This window comes from Phasianus colchicus, chromosome 32 (assembly GCF_987193195.1).
Source record: "Phasianus colchicus chromosome 32, bPhaCol1.hap1.1, whole genome shotgun sequence".
Taxonomy (NCBI): domain Eukaryota; kingdom Metazoa; phylum Chordata; class Aves; order Galliformes; family Phasianidae; genus Phasianus; species Phasianus colchicus.
Genome location: NC_143467.1, coordinates 964,398 through 986,117, shown reverse-complemented (window position 1 = coordinate 986,117; position 21,720 = coordinate 964,398). Strand labels below are relative to the sequence as shown.

General features: G+C 55.2%; 2 protein-coding genes across 2 annotated transcripts; both read right to left on the bottom strand.

Annotated features, from left to right (window-relative positions):
• Positions 1 to 9,309: 9,309 nt before the first annotated feature.
• On the bottom strand, positions 9,310 to 12,330 carry LOC149913989 (coiled-coil domain-containing protein 81-like). Its single transcript, XM_090128005.1, has 6 exons — positions 12,246 to 12,330; positions 11,791 to 12,047; positions 11,520 to 11,605; positions 10,790 to 10,881; positions 10,174 to 10,270; positions 9,310 to 9,862 (listed from the first exon to the last, which is right to left on the bottom strand). The coding sequence occupies exons 1-6, from the start codon at positions 12,328 to 12,330 to the stop codon at positions 9,637 to 9,639; spliced, it is 843 nt and encodes a 280-aa protein (XP_089984131.1). The 3' UTR covers positions 9,310 to 9,636.
• Positions 12,331 to 17,403: 5,073 nt separating this feature from the next.
• LOC149913988 (coiled-coil domain-containing protein 81-like) lies at positions 17,404 to 21,231 on the bottom strand. Its single transcript, XM_090128036.1, has 8 exons — positions 21,111 to 21,231; positions 20,889 to 20,950; positions 20,301 to 20,454; positions 19,846 to 20,102; positions 19,576 to 19,661; positions 18,873 to 18,964; positions 18,268 to 18,364; positions 17,404 to 17,956 (listed from the first exon to the last, which is right to left on the bottom strand). The coding sequence occupies exons 1-8, from the start codon at positions 21,223 to 21,225 to the stop codon at positions 17,731 to 17,733; spliced, it is 1,089 nt and encodes a 362-aa protein (XP_089984162.1). The 5' UTR covers positions 21,226 to 21,231; the 3' UTR covers positions 17,404 to 17,730.
• Between the last annotated feature and the right edge of the window lie 489 nt (positions 21,232 to 21,720).

Here is a 21,720-nt window from a genome sequence, read left to right as displayed (position 1 = left end):
CTACTGTTTAATCTGACCAGCAGGAAGACTTCACTACAGTTAGCTTCCTTGATTCCTGTGCAATTTTATTTTAGAATTCAAGCTCGACCTAATTTAAACCATTTTTTGCAAAGTCTGTAAGGAAAGTTGCATTTTTGCTTATATCTAGCCGCTTTGATCCACGGTGAATGAAGTCATAAAACAGAGTATAAAGGGAGTTTCTAAACTGCCTGTTATTGAGTGCCTTGAAGGCAACAGGAGAGCCCAGAATGTGACCTGTGAGAGTAGATGTGCCTCTGCTTCTTACTGAGTTTTGTATTGCACTTTTCTGGGTGTGCATTTCTTCTGACTCAGAAATACGAGTTACAATGAAGGTGAGGTACTTCCCAGTACATTAGAGATCTTCAACAAAAATGCATTTGGAAAACACATCATAAGCCTAAACACTGCAGAAGGACACTGACTAGGAGTCTATTTAAGAGCAATAGATTCTATCTTTGCACACAGCTGGAAAATGCTCTTTCTGCATTTCATTGATCACCATGTCAGCACCTCTAGGGATCAGCCCATCGGTTCACTGGAATAGCAGTACACTGCCAAAGTGCTGCTGTAATCCTGGAAACCACGGAATGCTCATGGATTTTGTCAGCCAATTTGCAGCCTGGTTTCAACACTGCTGAATAGGCATTTGTTCTCCAGCAAAACATCTCAGAATCTGCAGAACGTTGCTAGTAACAGCAGTGGAACAGGGAGGAATGGTGAGAACAGATTTCTGCTTAGAATGCTTTCCAGTTTAATACTTAATGCATCTTATTGTCACTTTCGTAGGATTATCATGAACTCTAGATATGCAGTTGAAAAAGCTAAATGAGACAGCAGAACTGAATCACAAGCACAGGAAACAGATTCTGCGTTCATTTTCTTGCATGTCTGTCCTGCTGGCATGTTTGTTGTACTTTCTACCATTTCAGAACCACAGGAGCTCAAACAGCCTGAAAAACAAGAGTGCAAACCCTTGTCTTTGGAAGGCCCACCCAGTTACCCAACTCCCAAGCAAAGAAAAAGAAGAACCAAGGCCTCACTCACCACACACACTCAAGTCAGTCAGCCCTGAACTAAAAGCTACCTTTTTCATGCACCTCCACAGATGTGTGGGAGAAAAGCACTCTGGGCATTCAGCAAATTGCTTCCTTCCTTTTGATCACTCGGGCTGTCTGGTGAGAAGCCTGATAATCGTTTACACCAAGAAATGGAGCAAATTCACAGTCCATGCACACAGTCCTCTTCTGTTGCCGTGGCATCCACAAACTGCAGTAAGGTTCCACCCTGGGATGGAGGCACCCAAGTCTCAGGCTCACGAGTTGACCAGTTCTCACAGATCACTGGGCTGTTCTCACAGCCCTGGCTAACACTGTCCAGGTTAACTGGCTCTTTTCTCCCCGTATTGGGGTTCTCCTCTTCCAAGGCAAATGGTTTTAGGTTGCATTTGGTCAAAGCAGGCAAAAATAAAATAATAAAAAGGCATCCTTCAAATCCAGAAGGGAAACTCCACCTCCTCATTCATAAGTTGGTTAATGAAGTGTATGGATTTGCTACCGCTGGGTGCATACATTCAGCAGTCCTATCACTTGCCCTCAAGTCTTGTACCAAACTACAGCTCTTGCCATCCAGTTTTTCATCAGAAGATTGGGGTGCTGTGTTTGGACTCACATTCACTTACCAATCGAAACTCCAAAAGTTATTTATGATTTCTATCCTTCTACAGTCTCATATCCTCAGAGGGCACTGCTTTACGCTGATTGGGCTGGCTCCTGCTTTTAACTTTACTTCCTTTGGGGCTGCATTTTGGCTCTGCCAGGCATCCCTGATAGCCACACTCCTAAGTAATTTAGGATTTAAGATCTCGGTAACTTCTGGGGGTACAACCTTGTTTTTCCCAGTTTGTGTTAAAGCCAGAGGAGGAGGAGATCGCGGGGAGGGAATGGGGGGCAATGGGCGATGGGGAGATGGAAGGGTTGGAGTGGGGCATGTAGGGGTTGGAGGTGGGAGGATGGGGGGGAGGAGAGTGGGATGGAGAAGAGAGGTGAAAGGATGGACGGAGAAGAGGATGGATGGAGAACGTGGAAGGAGGGGTGGACAGAAGTGAAAGGATGGATAAGGGGAGGGATGGAGAGCAAGGAAGGAGGGAGGGACACGCACCAGGCCACGTGCTTGGCTCACGTGCTTGGACAGAGAAGGACCACGGCATCCCTGCTGCAAAGGGCACTTTTCCTCTCTCCTGCTTTGGTTCTCACCTGGCTCTGCAGAGTTACTTCCACTCCATACCCACTCATCCAAAGTGGAAAACCTGCTTGCAAAACAAGTCTTGGCACCAACAAGATGAACTGCCAAGCTCAGCTCTCACTACAGAACCAGTTACTTGTGACTACAGCTACAACTATCAGCCCCCATCAAACTGGCAAAACTCCTTCTTCCATCCCAGGATCACTCATCAGTCAGGGGCCTCAGGTAACTGCTACACAGTAAGCTTTCATATTTGCCTGCCCTGAATTTGTTGCAATCCACTGTTTTTAATTGTTATTATTCAGCTCATTTCTTTCTTCACTTAACTCATTTTCATTATTATGTATTTATTTATTTTTAACAACCCTTCCCACCCAATACCCATCCAAGCCCCAGCTTACCTTTCCTGCTCTTCACTGACTTCTTGACTCTCTTGGCTTTTGCTGCTACTTGCCATGAAATGCCTCCACTGCTGCTTCTGGTCAGCTTAAGGCCTCTTTGGTTAGAGACTGAATCCAACGTGCTGGCTCTGTTTTACTTATGCACAGCAGGTTCTGAAGGGCAACCAGAAACGTGAACAGAGGTTATGTTGGAAGCAAAAAAGCAGCAACAGAGCTTCCAGCGCACAGGCAAACCAAATGCACGCTTGGATTCCCTTTTTGCACAAATAGAAGCTAAGAAAATAAACTGAAATTATTCCCAGTATTTATTTCCTTCTCAATGAAAATTTGAGCTAGGTAACTTGACAGATTCCTTTACCTGTGTCTTCCATAGGCGTTTTTCTTTTCTTTCTTCTTTCTTTTTTTGTTTCTTTGTTGTATTTTTCTTCCTTCCCTTCCTCTCCCTGCAGACTCCCCAGGATATTTCAGCAGTCCGGAAAGAAAAGGGCTTCAGGTGCTTATCTTTGAAAGCTCGAGGATGAGTGAATTTGAAATTGTACAACTGGTTTCTAAAGAGCTGACCACATAGAGACACAAAGCTTTAAACACGGCTGTGAAAACCAACACTGCCAACAAACATATGGGTTTTGGAGTACTCAATAAAAATAACTAAATCACAGAATGGTTGAGGTTGGAGACACCTCTGGATCCTTGTGCTCAGCAGACTCAGGGCAGGGTTCCTGGGACCACGTCCAGACTGCTTTTGGAGATCCCCACGGATCCACCCCACAACCTCTCCAGGCAGCCTTTGCCACTGCTCTGACATCTGCACAGCACAGAAGTGCTTCCTGCTGGTCAGACAGAACCTGTGTTCCAGGTTGTGCCTACTGCCTCTTGTCCTGGAACTGGGCACACCCAAATGAGCCTGTCTCTGACCTCTCTGCACGCTCTCTTCAGGCCTCTATAGACATTCCACACGGAGACATCCCAGCTCTCTCAGCCTTGCCTCCTACAAGGGGTGCTCCAGGGCTTTCATCACCTTGGTAGCCCTGTTTTGGAGTCTTTCTTCTTCGTTCACTTGTCGGTTATATGGGGGAGTCAGAATTGGACCCAGTGCTTCAGGTGCAGACTCACCAACACTGAGCATAGGGGAAGAATCACTTCCCAGCACTCACAGGCAATATTCTGCCTAATGCAGCCAGGAAGCCATCAGCCTTCTTAGCGGCAAGGACACAGTGCTAGCTCACGTTCCACTTGGTGTCCACCAGGAGCCCCAGGCTCTTTCCTGCAGAGCTGCTCTCCAGCCGAGTGCCACCAGCATACACTGGTGCCTGGGCTGGTTTCGCCCCAGATGCAGGACTCTGCACTTCTCAAGGAACTCCATGAGACTCTCTATAATGAAGTTACCCCTGGAGGGATCCTGTTTTAGCAGGGGGGTTGGACTAGGCGATCTCCAGAGGTTCTTTCCAGCCCCTACAGTTCTACGATTCCGTGATCCTGTGTCAGCCACCTCACAGCCTGCTGAGTGCACTCTGGATGGCTGCATGGCCTCTGCTCAGTCAGTCACTGCCCCCACTTTTGGGACAGCTGGCACCTCCTGAGGGTTCACTCTGCCCCGCTATCCAGATCCTGAGGGAAGATATTAGAACAGGACCCACTACTGACCTCTCAGGAACTCCTGTCATTCATGGCCTCCAGCAAGACTTACATCACTGAAATCCTCTTAAATAACCTTTTCTTTTTAAACATTCCCCGCTTATACTTTCTTAGAGGTAAATGACTTCGTTTACTTCAAAGTCAGACTCCCTCATTGGTTCACAGCAGCTCCAAGCAAGAGGGATCATGACAGTGCAGGTCCAGCAGTACACAGTCCTTTCTACTTGGCTCCTTGTGTGAATTCGCTCTCCAACAACAGCCAGCAAGCTAAACACAACAACAAACTATTCCACCCAGAGGTTCCCAGACTCTTCAGGTTATTACCAACTCCAACAACATAAAATTAAGAACAATAATAAAACATACCCTCTTCATTTATGGCATCTTTAGGCAGAATCAGCAATGCATTTATTTACTCACATAGTCATTAAACAGCACGGAGCTGCCTGCTGCACTTCCAGCCCCAGTTTGCTTTAACTATTTTAGCCTACACAACAACACAGGCAGTCATCAGCACAACGATCTTCAGGTAAGAGTAGAAGAGGGAAAGAGACAAAAGTCCCACGAAAGAACAAACAGAAAGCCTAGGCAGACAGACAGTGCTACAGCACTGCAGCTCACAACACGTCCTTACCCACAGAGGCTCTCCCTTCCCCCCCTTCCTCAATACGATTCAATCAAATCCCAGGCTCCTCCCCTAAAATGAGCTACAATTAATCCATGTCACAGAAAACAGTTGCCAATACAAGGCACTTGCTGTCAGCTCACGGCACCAACAGTCCCTCCAACACAGCATTTCCACTGCCAAACCTAACTGATTTCTCAACTGCAGTGCCCTTTCAGAAGGTATTACCCCCAAAAGGAAAAGAACTCAATCCAGAACACAAAGACAACACTGCTGAACCCATTCTGAAGACCAGGCACACACAACACAACAAAGAACACACCTCCATGCAGAGAGCCCTTACAGGGGGCAGCCAGCCCTGAAATGAGGTTAGGGAGGGGTGGCACCAGGCTCCACCCCTTTGCCAGACAGGTGAATTGCTTCCACCTGTCCTCCCCAGCAGAACAAGGGCTCATGAAGATGAAAGAGCAGTTGGCTGGGGAGGGGGACCTACATTGGCAGCTTGGGCTGGGCTGATGTGATCTTTTCTTCTTAGTCCTCTGCCTGAGGAGTTTGAGTGATCCACAAGGCAGATGTGGCAGCCCTGGCTGGTCTGCCTTGGGGCTGCGTGGAGCGGCTGCACTCAGCCCTTGAGGGAGATCCGGAATCTTTGGTAAAGCTGGCTGACTGGCTGGGGAACCCTTCCGAGGCCTGAAGCCTCCTGGCCGGCCAGTTGGGCCAGGCCGAAAGCCGGCTGGCCGTTCAGGGGAGCACTGCCAGGCGAAAGGTGGCCGGCCGGCTGGCCCATGGAGCTCTGCATTTCCAGACCTCTCCAAGCCAGCCAAAGGGGCCCTGCCAGGCCAAAAGCTGGCTGGCCAGCCAAAATGGGGAACCCTGCCAGGCCAAAAGCTGGCAAGCTGACTGACTCGGGTTGCCCTGCCAGGCCATAAGACTCCTGGCTGGCCAGGGGGCCCTGCCAAGCCAAAAGCCAGCTGGCCTGTCAGGCCCTGCTTGCAGAAAGCTGGCAGGTTGGCCGTGGTATCCCGGCCGGCTGGGGGAACGTACCAGGCCAAAAGCTGGCCAGCCAGGGTCCCAGCCAGGCCAAAAGCAGGCCAGCGGCTTGAGAGGGCCGTGCCGGGCCAAAGGCTGGCCAGCCAGCCCAGCGGATGCTGCCAGGCCCAAAGCCGGCCAACCGGCTGGCCGGGGGGGCCCTGTGAGGTTTAAAACGGGCTGGCCCTTGAGGCCCTGCCAGGCCAAAAGCTGGCCGGCCAGGTCAAAAGCTGGACCAAGGCGTGGGTAGGATGTGTCCTTCCTGTGGTCTGGGGCTTTGGTCTTCAGAGGCTGACACTTGGCAGACCCCGTTTCTTCTCTTATCGGTGGCAGCAATCCAGAGCGGGTGATGCAAGTCTCCTCAGGCAGGCTGGTTTCCCCACGAAGTGGTGATGCTGCCATCTGCTTCAGTGCATCCAGCACTGGCCTGATCTTCCTTACCCTTTGCCTGAGAAGTTTCGCTGAGTCGCATGCCAGAAGTGGGAGCCGGGATGGTCTGCCTTGAGGCTCCGTAGACAGGCAGGACTCAGCCCTTGAGGAAGATCTTCTTGACTCATTTATGAAAGCTGTTGTCTGCCTCAAGGTGATGTGATGGTGTGAGGCCTTGGCTTTCTGCAATTTGGGCACAGCACCCTCACAGTGGGATTTTTCTGCTCCCTGGTCTTCACCAGGGAAGCTCACACGTTTTGCAGCCCTGGGAGCCCCGGCCAGGCCAATAGCTGGCCAACCGTGGAGACACTACCAGGAAAAAAGACGGCTGGCCAGCCAGACACCCTGCCAGGCCAATAGCTGGCTGGCCAGCCGGCCGAGGAAGCCGTGCCAGGCCAAAAGCTGGCAAGCCAACTGACCCAGGTAGCCCTGCTAGGCCCTGAGCATGCCAGCCAACCTGGGGGTACCTGCCAGGTTAAACGCCTGCTGGCCGGGCGGGGGGGGCCAGCAGGGTTAAAAGACAGTTGATCGGCTGGCCTGGGTAATCCTGCCTGGCCAGAAGCATCCTGGCAGCCCGGGTGTGCCCTACCAGGCCAATAGCTGGTTGGCCAGCCAAAATGGGGTAAGACCCACCTGGCCAAAAGCCGTCCTGCCAACTGACCCAGGTAGCATTGCCAGGCCAGAAGACTTCCAGCTGACCAGGATGCCCTGCCAGGCCAGAACCCACCAGGCTGGCCTGTGGGGCCCTGCCAGGCCTAAAGCCAGCTGGCTGGGTGGGCCCTGCCAGGCCGAATCCCCTTAGCCCTCTGCCTGAAAAGCTTCAGTGATTCGGAAGCCGGAAGATTCAGCCTGCATGGTCTGCCCTGGGATTCCGTGTACAGGGTGGACTCGGCCCTGGGGAAGATCCGGAATCCTTGTTATAAACTGGCTAGGTGGTCGGAAGGGCCCGACCAGACCAAAGGCCAGCTGGCTGGCCCAGATGGCCCTGCCAGGTTAAAAGCTGGCAGGCCAGTCGGGGGGCCAGAAGACTCCCAGCCGGCCTGGGGGGCCCTGCCGGGTCAAAAGCCGATAAGCTTGTGGCCCAGATAGGACAAAAGAGACGCTGGATTTCCTTTGGCATCAAGTAAAGCACCGTGAGACGCTCTGATGCCCTCTCACAATTCCTTCTCCCTCCACCAGCACAAGAGCTGGCGTCAAAAGACGCAATGACACTGTCACAGGCGTTCTGGAGATTTTTAAGGGATAGGCCATGGTAAGGCTTTATTGACAGTTTTGCCCCTCTACATTTCACCCTAGATCTCCTTGTTTGGCCTGGGGAAGGGAAGGCAGCGGGGTGACCTCATTGCAGCCTTCCGTTACGTAAAGGGAGCCTACAAACAGGAGGGGAGTCAACTCTGTGATAGTGTAGCTACTGTCAGGCCAAGGGGAAGCGGTTTTGAGTTGAGGATGTCAGATTGGCTTGTTCTTTCCAGAGAGAGTGGAGAGATGCTGGAAGCGGATGCCCAGAGATGTCAGTTGTGGATGCCCCGTCCCTGGAGGTGTTCAAGGCCAGGTTGGATGGGGCCCTGGGCAGCCTGGTTTAGGAGTAGATATGATGCAGATGGGATTGATGCATCTGTGTTGCAGCCTCCATTGTTGCTCTGTCTGTCCTGGGCACCCCATGCCCGCATCAGCGTGGGTAGGGTGTGTGTGCCCTTCCTGCGGAGTGGGGCTTTGGTCTTTGGAGGCTGACACTTGGCAGACCCCGTTTCTTCTCTTATCGGTGGCAGCAATCCAGAGCGGTTGATGCAAGACTCCTCAGGCAGGCTGGTTTCCCCACGAAGTGGTGATGCTGCCATCTGCTTCAGTGCGTCCAGCACTGGCCTGATCTTTCTAGCCCTCTGCCTGAGAAGTTTCGCTGAGTCACATGCCAGAAGTGGGAGCCGGGATGGTCTGCCTTGAGGCTCCATAGACTCAGCCCTCGAGGAAGATCTTCTCGACTCACTTCTGAAAGGTGTTGTTGGCCTGAAGGTGATGTGATGGGGTGAGGCCTTGGCTGTCTGCAGTTTTCGCACCGCACGCTCACGATGGGCTTTTCCTGCTTCCTGCACTTCATCAAGGAAGCGCACGTGTTTGGTTCCCGGTGCTCGGCGCAGGTCTTGTTGGCTTGATGTGCCTGCTTCCCCCTGCAGGTCAGAACGCTGAGGGGAGGCAGCCATTTCTCTGCCTCTCTTTATCCCTTCCCTACAAGTCGCCCAGCTGCAGTGTTTTGCTCCTAAGCTATGCCAGCACCTCCCCAAAAGCCCTTGTCTTCCCACCAGGGATCTAAAGGAGCAGTGAGCTGGAAGGAAAGAGTCTCCTCTCTGGCCTCACACTTAGCTACACCTTTGAGCTGCTGCAAAACCGTGGGCTTTGCTATGCTCTGCATGTCACCGGAAGAGAGCACCGCATTGGAAAATGAGGAACTCGGGGTCCCAGGGCTCCAAGGAACGTAGCCACCCCATCTGTCAGAGCCAAGGGGTCTTGGAAGAGTCCCCATCGTCCCTCTGCTTCTTTTCAAGGAGATGGCACTGTCTCACTGCTATTATCAGAGCGAGAGGAGCTGCTAATCTATGTATACCTGACGGTGAGATTAATACACAAAGGGTAGATGTTAGCCCGTCCAGTTTATTGCAAATGCTGGTCATCTGGGGAGATGGGGAAGGGAAGACGGGCGATAGAAAAGATGGTTCAGATGTTGATCTCCAGATGTTGATCTTCAGTGGTGGGTCTTGAAGGGTTGCTGTTTGGTTGACGACTGCACAAACTTATTTCTAAGTCCAAAAGTGGTTGAGTCAGCCTTCCTTGGAGTGGCAGCTTCTGGCCTTAGGATCTCAGCAGAAACTCCTTTGTTCCCACCTCCCGGGCCTTGCCAGCAGATCAGATGGAGCAGGGAGGTGCCCACCTGCATCCTGTTTTTCATGAGATACGATGGTGTCCTTCCCCACTTCTCCCATACCAAGCTGGAGTTTCTGGTCACAGGCCAGATATTCTGCCAGTAAACACTCCTGAGCCCTCTTCTGAAGGCAAACAGCTCCCAAGAAATGCTTTGAAAGGTAAAATTGTCCACAAATGGATGTTGGTTGCTGCCACACGGACACTTCTCATCTGCTGCAGAAGTCAGCGTCTTACTGCAAGAAGTGCCTGAGAAAGCAAACTTTCAGCCACCAACAAAGAAGGGTTCAGGCAGGCACCCAGGAATGGCACAGACAGGAATTGCAAACCTGTCTGTGAGCCTCAGGTGGGGCTCTGCTCCTCCTGGGCACCCCACGCCCTGCTCAGCGTGGGCAGGACTGGACAGGACATCCCCCGCCTGGGGAGCTCCACTTTGATTGGTGGCAGAGTCTGCAGAGATCCAGTCCTCTTGTGCATCTTTGATCCTTTTCTTATGGTGGAGCACGTTCCCTTCTCTTCCTGGGGCTCCTCTTGGGCAGAAGATGCCCCCGGGATCGCTGGCAGCTGACTGAAAGGACAGAGTGGGAGAGGTCTGCCTGAGTGGGGGATGGCTTTGGGGCCGTATCCTGCAACCCCGAGGCAGGACCCCTGGCTGGAACGCAGCCTTCCCTACACATAGCTCTCGGGTTGCACTGGTGCTTTCCTGAGGGCTGGAGAGGGGCCAGCCCTGTGAGCTGGGGGCTCCCAGCAGCCCCATCCCACCCCTCCACTGCTGCATTCACGTGCCCTGAACAGTGCCTGCCTGGCATTGGGGAATGGGCTCTTGTCGGGGTGGGGAAACACAGCGTGCAGATCTGTACCCTGAGCCTGCAGTCTCACCTTGCCTTCCTCTTGTCCTCGCTTGTTCCCTCCTCAGACTCCACTACAGAGGTGACGTGGATCCAGCTGGGGAGGGGATGCAGTTCAGGAAATTTCCCTGCAATTGAGAAGGACAGATCTCGTCAGAGGAGACTGACTGTGGACCTGCTGGCCCGGTGACACGCAGGGGTGCTCAGTCTCCCAGAGCACCCAAGAGGGCTGCTCTGCCCCCCTTGCAGATGCAGTCTCCCTCTGTGCCCTCCGTGCCTCATGCCCAGCTCCTCCTCCCCAGGCTGCAGCTCTGTTTTGGGACTGCATTAATGGCTTTGCTTTGGGAAAGAGGAGCTGGGTGGCGCCTGTGCGGTGACAGTGTCTTTTGGGGGCTCATTTCCTGGGGGAAAGGACAGGGCCGAGGACCCCCCGTGCTCTTGCCATCCCCTGGGATGGGAGCACTTGTGGGAACGTGGCAGCCAGCATCTCAGATTTTATGAGGACGACGTGTGGTCGGGAGGAGAGGCAGTGCTGAGCTGGTGCGAATGGTTTCACAAGTCAGAGCCATTGGGTGATGGTGGGATGGGGATTTTGCCATCACGTGTTGGTTGCGTGTGGTATGGAGAGGGACTGGCAGCTGCTTTACCTTTCTTCCCCCGGCCAAGACGTAGCAAAGGGACTTTTGAGGCCTTGCAGGGTTTCCCGGGCGGTGGTTTGGGCGCAAACTCCCGTTTAAACCTGTACAAAAGGAGAAGACGCGGTGTGAGCCAGGGCTCCGGCGGCCCTTTCTGCTGGCTGGGATCACCCTGCTCACAGGCAGATTCTCACATCGCCTGAAGGCCATCCTTCCCCAGGATCGACTGAGCCCCAGAACCAAGGACTGTCCTGGGAAACGGAGTCACCCGGCCACGATGGGATGAAAATGTCACCTACATCCCTTCATCTCTTCCACCAGACGTACCTCTCGAGAGAAGGTCAGCCTTCCCTGAGTTCCCTAAGCACCGTGACCTGTGACCTGAGGTGTTAGCGAGCACCAGGGGAGCCTGGCACGCTGCCTCTAAGAAAGCATGGAGTGTGGAGCAGGGTGGATTCGCGTGGCCACATTCCATGACCGCCCTGCAAGGATGGGGACTTGATGACACTATTGGAGCAGATAAGCTACCCTGTTTTCCTGGCCCACCCTGAGCCAAGGCTTTCCACCTTACATGTTTTCAAGTACACTCTGCAGGACAAAGGTATATTTGACTTGGGAGACTCAAGCTCTACCCGAAAGTAAGAAGTGGTATAAAATGGCATGAGAGAGAAGGAATACGGGGGGGTGGAAGGATGCCGTAGGCAAGTGGGGAAGCAGGGGCTGCAGCCACAAACATCCTCACCTGGGAAAGACGATGACTCGGCCTGAGGAGGTCAGCGAGGCTACAGCTGCCATCCGGGACACCAGCATGTTCAGCAGCCAGGGGACCTGCAGGGGAGGAGCAGGGGAGGATGCGGGACGTCCTCGTCACGGCTGAGGCACTGGGGACACGAGGAGCTGACGGCAGCACAGCTCTCGCACGGCCCAAGCAGCCGGCCAGCGCCTGGTGAGCCATGTGCAGGCAGCTCTGGGCTCGTGGGACTGCCCAGGCCACGGAGAAACCTACAGCTCACCTTGAAAACAACTTTCTCTAGGTTCTCCTTCCCGCTGATCCTCTCCAGGAAGTCGTAGTAGAACTTGACGTGGACTCTCGTTCCCTCGATGAGGAGCACTCCGATGTCCTTCAGGACAAAGGCGATGTTCTCCCCCTTCTTCAGGCAGTGGGAGACGAGGGACGTGGTGCCGAATATGCAGGCCTTCGCAGTCTGCCGGCTCACAGATGCGGCCGCGGCCACCTGAGAGTATTTGAGGGCCTCCACCTCCTTATGGCCTGGAAAATCACACGGCAGAGTTTGTCATGCGGCGGCTCTTCCACGGCTGCTTCCCAAGTGCTGCTTCTAGCAGTCACCACCCAGGACAGCCCCATATTTGCACGGACTCCATGCAGGGAGGGTGAGGTTTGCTTTTGCAATGGATGGCTCCATTCGTCCTGTCTGTGCAGCAAGAAGGGGTTTAAGCCTCCTCGTACCTGGCAGGTAATCCTTGTTATCCGCGAGGTTACGGATGCCCGCAAGGTTCCTGGCCAGGTGAAACGCAGGCCACTGAAGAGTCATGGTTCCACCCTCAGCCTCGATCCGCTCGGAGGCAATGCTGAAGGAACCGAGGGTGGGAATTCGGACTCCCTGCACGTGGAAGAGAAGGGAAGGGCTGAAGTGTGAAGGCTGGAGGAAGAGCTGAAGGTTGCCCCGTCCACGGACGGTGCTTTGGGTCCTGCTGTGCCCTCTCCCACTGTTCGGAAGCTCAGGCAGGGCGGTGGGAGAGCTTTGGGAAGGATCTGCCCGCTCCTCCCCCTCCCTTCGCCCTCCAAAAACGCGGCACAGCAGTCAGGGCAGAAGCAGCCTCGTGGAATCCAGAAGCTTGCAGAGCTTGTGATCAGCCCCAGCACACTTGGTGCAGTCATACCACGCATGTGGGAGGCCCACTGGTACCCGAGAGGCATTTTGGGGGTGAATAGCCTGCTTTCCGTGGAGGGGAAGAGTCATTGCGTTCTGTGGCCCAAGGCGAGGGGACTCCCCACCCCTGCAAGCAGACAAGTGGGAAGAAGGCGCCGACCCACCTTGCGCAGCAGGAGCTGCTCTTGGACATAGACGGCCACCGCATCCCAGACAGCAACTTGCTCTGCAGGGCAAAGGAAAAGCAGGTCACGCTCTGCTTCTGCCGCTTCTCCTGCTGGCTCAGGGCAGGAGGGAGGTGGCAGATGGAAAATGTCGTCCCTGTCCCCAGCCCCACACGGAGGCAGCCCTGAGACGGTCCCCGTGCCGGCTGTGGGCCCGCGTACCTTTGGCGGTGACCTCTGGCATTCTGTAGCCCCGCTGTGTGGCGGGGCCATCCTCCCAGAATTTCATCTCGGTCTGCTTCACACCAGCGCGATGCTCCCTGTTGGCAACAGCCATGCCGGAGCTCATCCTTCAGATGCGTCTGCTCTCTGCCAGATGCTCCTTCAGGATGCAGGACCCACCTCCCTGCTCCGCCTTCATACCCCTCCCAGGCGGCCGTGTCACAAACGTCGCTGTGGTGACACGGTGACAGCGTGGCCAGTGCTGCCTGCTGCCCATTATGACGCTGGCACAGCAGCCTGCTGCCCGCCCTGCCGCCGCAGGAGCCCAGCTCTGCGCCTTGGTGGCTGGCAATGCCCAGACCCGGAGCCCCGGTGTGCCAGCAGCACCACACCAGAGGTGTTGCCGGCGGCCCCTCGGGCAGGCTGGCCTCACAGTCAGATGCTGAGACTGCAATCTTCGGAGGTTCTCCCTGTGCTGGCCTGAACTCCTTCACCCTAAACTTCAGGCATTTGGCTGAGCTGGAGCTCGGTGGCTGCAGCGCTCGCTTGCTCCCTCTGGGCACCGAGGGCAGGCTGGCCTTCGAGCTCCACAAAGACCACGGGGAGGGTTTGGCTGCCTTTACTCAGTGCAGGTCTGCTGCTTGGCCTTGGGTTCCACGTTAGTTTGGCTGGATGCTTTTCAGGCAGCAGACCGCCCCGGAACACCCGCGCCCTCTTAGAGATGGCCAGCTCTCTCAGCCTTGCCTCCTACAAGGGGTGCTCCAGGAATTTCATCACCTCGGTAGCCCTGTTTTGGAGTCTTTCTTCTTCGTTCATGTGTCTGTTATATGGGGGAGTCAGAATTGGACTCAGCGCTTCAGGTGCAGACTCACCAACACTGAGCATAGGGGAAGAATCACCTCCCAGCACTCACAGGCAATATTCTGCCTAATGCAGCCAGGAAGCCATCAGCCTTCTTAGCGGCAAGGACACAGTGCTAGCTCACGTTCCACTTGGTGTCCACCAGGAGCCCCAGGCTCTTTCCTGCAGAGCTGCTCTCCAGCCGAGTGCCACCAGCATACAGTGGTGCCTGGGCTCGTTTCTCCCCAGATGCAGGACTCTGCACTTCTCAAGGAACTCCATGAGACTCTCTATAATGAAGTTATGGCCTCCAACAAGACTTGCACCTCTGAAATCCTCTTAAATAACCTTTCCTTTTAAAACATTCCCTGCTTATACTTTCTTAGAGGTATATGACTTCGTTTACTTCAAAGTCAGACTCCCTCATTGGTTCACAGCAGCTCCAAGCAAGAGGGATCATGACAGTGCAGGGCCCAGCAGTACACAGTCCTTTCTACTTGGCTCCTTGTGTGAATTCACTCTCCAACAACAGCCAGCAAGCTAAACACAACAACAAACTATTCCACCCAGAGGTTCCCAGACTCTTCAGGCTATTACCAACTCCAACAGCATAAAATCAAGAACAATAATAAAACATACGCTCTACATTTATGGCATCTTTAGGCAGAATCAGCAATGCATTTATTTACTCACATAGTCATTAAACAGCACGGAGCTGCCTGCTGCACTTCCAGCCCCAGTTTGCTTTAACTATTTTAGCCTACACAACAACACAGGCAGTCATCAGCACAACGATCTTCAGGTAAGAGTAGAAGAGGGAAAGAGACAAAAGTCCCACGAAAGAACAAACAGAAAGCCTAGGCAGACAGACAGTGCTACAGCACTGCAGCTCACAACACGTCCTTACCCACAGAGGCTCTCCCCTCCCCCCCTTCCTCAACACGATTCAATCAAATCCCAGGCTCCTCCCCTAAAATGAGCTACAATTAATCCATGTCACAGAAAACAGTTGCCAATACAAGGCTTGTGCTGTCAGCTCATGGCACCAACAGTCCCTCCAACACAGCATTTCCACTGCCAAACCTAACTGATTTCTCAACTGCAGTGCCCTTTCAGAAGGTATTACCCCCAAAAGGAAAAGAACTCAATCCAGAACACAAAGACAACACTGCTGAACCCATTCTGAAGACCAGGCACACACAACACAACAAAGAACACACCTCCATGCAGAGAGCCCTTACAGGGGGCAGCCAGCCCTGAAATGAGGTTAGGGAGGGGTGGCACCAGGCTCCACCCCTTTGCCAGACAGGTGAATTGCTTCCACCTGTCCTCCCCAGCAGAACAAGGGCTCATGAAGATGAAAGAGCAGTTGGCTGGGGAGGGGGACCTACATTGGCAGCTTGGGCTGGGCTGATGTGATCTTTTCTTCTTAGTCCTCTGCCTGAGGAGTTTGAGTGATCCACAAGGCAGATGTGGCAGCCCTGGCTGGTCTGCCTTGGGGCTGCGTGGAGCGGCTGCACTCAGCCCTTGAGGGAGATCCGGAATCTTTGGTAAAGCTGGCTGACTGGCTGGGGAACCCTTCCGAGGCCTGAAGCCTCCTGGCCGGCCAGTTGGGCCAGGCCGAAAGCCGGCTGGCCGGTCAGAAAGGCACTGACAGGCCAAAAGCTGGCAGACCAGCTGGCCTGGGAGGCCTGGCCAGGCCAATAGCCAACCGACCAGGGGGACCCTGCCAGGAAAAGAGCCGGCTGGTCGGCCTGAGACCCTGCCAGGCCAATAGCTCGCTGGCCCGCCAAAATGGGGAACCCTGCCAGGCCAAAACCTGGCAAGCTGACTGACTCGGGTTGCCCTGCCAGGCCATAAGACTCCCGGCCGGCCGGGGGGCCCTGCCAAGCCAAAAGCCGGCTGGCCTGTCAGGCGCTGCTTGCAAAAAGCTGGCAGGTCGGCCAGGGGGGCTCAGCCAGGCCAAAAGATGTCAGGCCGACTGACCCAGGTAGTCCTGCCACGCTATCCCGGCCGGCTGGGGGAACGTACCAGGCCAAAAGCTGGCCAGCCAGGGTCCCAGCCAGGCCAAAAGCAGGCCAGCGGCTTGAGAGGGCCGTGCCGGGCCAAAGGCTGGCCAGCCAGCCCAGCAGATGCTGCCAGGCCCAAAGCCGGCCAACCGGCTGGCCGGGGGGGCCCTGTGAGGTTTAAAACGGGCTGGCCCTTGAGACCCTGCCAGGCCAAAAGCTGGCCGGCCAGGTCAAAAGCTGGACCAAGGCGTGGGTAGGATGTGTCCTCCCTGTGGTCAGGGGCTTTGGTCTTCAGAGGCTGACACTTGGCAGACCCCGTTTCTTCTCTTATCGGTGGCAGCAATCCAGAGCGGGTGATGCAAGTCTCCTCAGGCAGGCTGGTTTCCCCACGAAGTGGTGATGCTGCCATCTGCTTCAGTGTGTCCAGCACTGGCCTGATCTTCCTTACCCTCTGCCTGAGAAGTTTCGCTGAGTCACATGCCAGAAGTGGGAGCCGGGATGGTCTGCCTTGAGGCTCCATAGACTCAGCCCTCGAGGAAGATCTTCTCGACTCACTTCTGAAAGGTGTTGTTGGCCTGAAGGTGATGTGATGGGGTGAGGCCTTGGCTGTCTGCAGTTTTCGCACCGCACGCTCACGATGGGCTTTTCCTGCTTCCTGCACTTCATCAAGGAAGCGCACGTGTTTGGTTCCCGGTGCTCGGCGCAGGTCTTGTTGGCTTGATGTGCCTGCTTCCCCCTGCAGGTCAGAACGCTGAGGGGAGGCAGCCATTTCTCTGCCTCTCTTTATCCCTTCCCTACAAGTCGCCCAGCTGCAGTGTTTTGCTCCTAAGCTATGCCAGCACCTCCCCAAAAGCCCTTGTCTTCCCACCAGGGATCTAAAGGAGCAGCGAGCTGGAAGGAAAGAGTCTCCTCTCTGGCCTCACACTTAGCTACACCTTTGAGCTGCTGCAAAACCGTGGGCTTTGCTATGCTCTGCGTGTCACCGGAAGAGAGCACCGCATTGGAAAATGAGGAACTCGGGGTCCCAGGGCTCCAAGGAACGTAGCCACCCCATCTGTCAGAGCCAAGGGGTCTTGGAAGAGTCCCCATCGTCCCTCTGCTTCTCTTCAAGGAGATGGCACTGTCTCGCTGCTATTATCAGAGCGAGAGGAGCTGCTAATCTACGTATACCTGACGGTGAGATTAATACACAAAGGGTAGATGTTAGCCCGTCCAGTTTATTGCAAATGCTGGTCATCTGGGGAGATGGGGAAGGGAAGACGGGCGATAGAAAAGATGGTTCAGATGTTGATCTCCAGATGTTGATCTTCAGTGGTGGGTCTTGAAGGGTTGCTGTTTGGTTGACGACTGCACAAACTTATTTCTAAGTCCAAAAGTGGTTGAGTCAGCCTTCCTTGGAGTGGCAGCTTCTGGCCTTAGGATCTCAGCAGAAACTCCTTTGTTCCCACCTCCCGGGCCTTGCCAGCAGATCAGATGGAGCAGGGAGGTGCCCACCTGCATCCTGTTTTTCATGAGATACGATGGTGTCCTTCCCCACTTCTCCCATACCAAGCTGGAGTTTCTGGTCACAGGCCAGATATTCTGCCAGTAAACACTCCTGAGCCCTCTTCTGAAGGCAAACAGCTCCCAAGAAATGCTTTGAAAGGTAAAATTGTCCACAAATGGATGTTGGTTGCTGCCACACGGACACTTCTCATCTGCTGCAGAAGTCAGCGTCTTACTGCAAGAAGTGCCTGAGAAAGCAAACTTTCAGCCACCAACAAAGAAGGGTTCAGGCAGGCACCCAGGAATGGCACAGACAGGAATTGCAAACCTGTCTGTGAGCCTCAGGTGGGGCTCTGCTCCTCCTGGGCACCCCACGCCCTGCTCAGCGTGGGCAGGACTGGACAGGACATCCCCCGCCTGGGGAGCTCCACTTTGATTGGTGGCAGAGTCTGCAGAGATCCAGTCCTCTTGTGCATCTTTGATCCTTTTCTTATGGTGGAGCACGTTCCCTTCTCTTCCTGGGGCTCCTCTTGGGCAGAAGATGCCCCCGGGATCGCTGGCAGCTGACTGAAAGGACAGAGTGGGAGAGGTCTGCCTGAGTGGGGGATGGCTTTGGGGCCGTATCCTGCAACCCCGAGGCAGGACCCCTGGCTGGAACGCAGCCTTCCCTACACATAGCTCTCGGGTTGCACTGGTGCTTTCCTGAGGGCTGGAGAGGGGCCAGCCCTGTGAGCTGGGGGCTCCCAGCAGCCCCATCCCACCCCTCCACTGCTGCATTCACGTGCCCTGAACAGTGCCTGCCTGGCATTGGGGAATGGGCTCTTGTCGGGGTGGGGAAACACAGCGTGCAGATCTGTACCCTGAGCCTGCAGTCTCACCTTGCCTTCCTCTTGTCCTTGCTTGTTCCCTCCTCAGACTCCACTACAGAGGTGACGTGGATCCAGCTGGGGAGGGGATGCAGTTCAGGAAATTTCCCTGCAATTGAGAAGGACAGATCTCGTCAGAGGAGACTGACTGTGGACCTGCTGGCCCGGTGACACGCAGGGGTGCTCAGTCTCCCAGAGCACCCAAGAGGGCTGCTCTGCCCCCCTTGCAGATGCAGTCTCCCTCTGTGCCCTCCGTGCCTCATGCCCAGCTCCTCCTCCCCAGGCTGCAGCTCTGCATTAATGGCTTTGCTTTGGGAAAGAGGTTCTGGGTGGCGCCTGTGCGGTGACAGTGTCTTTTGGGGGCTCATTTCCTGGGGGAGAGGACAGGGACGAGGACCCCCCCTGCTCTTGCCATCCCCTGGGATGGGAGCACTTGTGGGAACGTGGCAGCCAGCATCTCAGATTTGATGAGGACGACGTGTGGTCGGGAGGAGAGGCAGTGCTGAGCTGGTGCGAATGGTTTCACAAGTCAGATCCTGTGGGTGATGGTGGGATGGGGATTTTGCCATCACGTGTTGGTTGCGTGTGGTATGGAGAGGGACTGGCAGCTGCTTTACCTTCCTTCCCCCGGCCAAGACGTAGCAAAGGGACTTTTGAGGCCTTGCTGGGTTTCCCGGGCGGTGGTATGGGCGCAAACTCCCGTTTAAACCTGTACAAAAGGAGAAGACGCGGTGTGAGCCAGGGCTCCGGCGGCCCTTTCTGCTGGCTGGGATCACCATGCTCACAGGCAGATTCTCACATCGCCTGAAGGCCATCCTTCCCCAGGATCGACTGAGCCCCAGAACCAAGGACTGTCCTGGGAAACGGAGTCACCCGGCCACGATGGGATGAAAATGTCACCTACATCCCTTCATCTCTTCCACCAGACGTACCTCTCGAGAGAAGGTCAGCCTTCCCTGAGTTCCCTAAGCACCGTGACCTGTGACCTGAGGTGTTAGCGAGCACCAGGGGAGCCTGGCACGCTGCCTCTAAGAAAGCATGGAGTGTGGAGCAGGGTGGATTCGCGTGGCCACATTCCATGACCGCCCTGCAAGGATGGGGACTTGATGACACTATTGGAGCAGATAAGCTACCCTGTTTTCCTGGCCCACCCTGAGCCAAGGCTTTCCACCTTACATGTTTTCAAGTACTTGGGAGACTCAAGCTCTACCCGAAAGTAAGAAGTGGTATAAAACGGCATGAGAGAGAAGGAATACGGGGGGGTGGAAGGATGCCGTAGGCAAGTGGGGAAGCAGGGGCTGCAGCCACAAACATCCTCACCTGGGAAAGACGATGACTCGGCCTGAGGAGGTCAGCGAGGCTACAGCTGCCATCCGGGACACCAGCATGTTCAGCAGCCAGGGGACCTGCAGGGGAGGACCAGGGAGGATGCGGGACGTCCTCATCAGGGCTGAGGCACTGGGGACACGAGGAGCTGACGGCAGCACAGCTCTCGCACGGCCCAAGCAGCCGGCCAGCGCCTGGTGAGCCATGTGCAGGCAGCTCTGGGCTCGTGGGACTGCCCAGGCCATGGAGAAACCTACAGCTCACCTTGAAAACAACTTTCTCTAGGTTCTCCTTCCCGCTGATCCTCTCCAGGAAGTCGTAGTAGAACTTGACGTGGACTCTCGTTCCCTCGATGAGGAGCACTCCGATGTCCTTCAGGACAAAGGCGATGTTCTCCCCCTTCTTCAGGCAGTGGGAGACGAGGGACGTGGTGCCGAATATGCAGGCCTTCGCAGTCTGCCGGCTCACAGATGCGGCCGCGGCCACCTGAGAGTATTTGAGGGCCTCCACCTCCTTATGGCCTGGAAAATCACACGGCAGAGTTTGTCATGCGGCGGCTCTTCCACGGCTGCTTCCCAAGTGCTGCTTCTTGCAGTCACCACCCAGGACAGCCCCATATTTGCACGGACTCCATGCAGGGAGGGTGAGGTTTGCTTTTGCAATGGATGGCTCCATTCGTCCTGTCTGTGCAGCAAGAAGGGGTTTAAGCCTCCTCGTACCTGGCAGGTAATCCTTGTTATCCGCGAGGTTACGGATGCCCGCAAGGTTCCTGGCCAGGTGAAACGCAGGCCACTGAAGAGTCATGGTTCCACCCTCAGCCTCGATCCGCTCGGAGGCAATGCTGAAGGAACCGAGGGTGGGAATTCGGACTCCCTGCACGTGGAAGAGAAGGGAAGGGCTGAAGTGTGAAGGCTGGAGGAAGAGCTGAAGGTTGCCCCGTCCACGGACGGTGCTTTGGGTCCTGCTGTGCCCTCTCCCACTGTTCGGAAGCTCAGGCAGGGCGGTGGGAGAGCTTTGGGAAGGAGCTGCCCGCTCCTCCCCCTCCCTTCGCCCTCCAAAAACGCGGCACAGCAGTCAGGGCAGAAGCAGCCTCGTGGAATCCAGAAGCTTGCAGAGCTTGTGAGCAGCCCCAGCACACTTGGTGCAGTCATACCACGCATGCGGGAGGCCCACTGGTACCCGAGAGGCATTTTGGGGGTGAATAGCCTGCTTTCCGTGGAGGGGAAGAGTCATTGCGTTCTGTGGCCCAAGGCGAGGGGACTCCCCACCCCTGCAAGCAGACAAGTGGGAAGAAGGCGCCGACCCACCTTGCGCAGCAGGAGCTGCTCTTGGACATAGACGGCCACCGCATCCCAGACAGCAACTTGCTCTGCAGGGCAAAGGAAAAGCAGGTCACGCTCTGCTTCTGCCGCTTCTCCTGCTGGCTCAGGGCAGGAGGGAGGTGGCAGATGGAAAATGTCGTCCCTGTCCCCAGCCCCACACGGAGGCAGCCCTGAGACGGTCCCCGTGCCGGCTGTGGGCCCACGTACCTTTGGCGGTGACCTCTGGCATTCTGTAGCCCCGCTGTGTGGCGGGGCCATCCTCCCAGAATTTCATCTCGGTCTGCTTCACACCAGCGCGATGCTCCCTGTTGGCAACAGCCATGCCGGAGCCCAGCCAGTTCATGAGCCCCATTCTACTGTTCAGCCTGGTGCCATGTGGTGTGGAATATTGCTTTGGCCCTTCTGGGTCGGCAGTCCTGGTTCTGTCCCCTCCCAGCTCCTCGTGCCTCCCCAGCTCCTCACTGGCAAGGCAGTCTGAAGAGCTGAAGACGCCTTGGCTGAGTGGAAGAACTGCCCAGCAACAGCCAAAGCATCGACATTATTCTCATACAGAATCCAAAGGACAGGAAGCACACACAAAGAAACAGGGTTGGTTGGGTTTATGCCAAGGTTTTGGTAGCAGGAGGCTGAAGGTATGGCTTCTGGGAGAAGAGACCAGGACCAACCGTTCCTGCAGACTCCTCCAAAACCCCTTGGCCATTGGCACGTGTGATGGATGTATTTCACAGAATCATCACAGAACCATAGAATGGCCTGGGTTGAAAAGGACCTCAAAGATCATCTCGTTTCCACCCTTGCAGGGTCGCCAACCACCAGA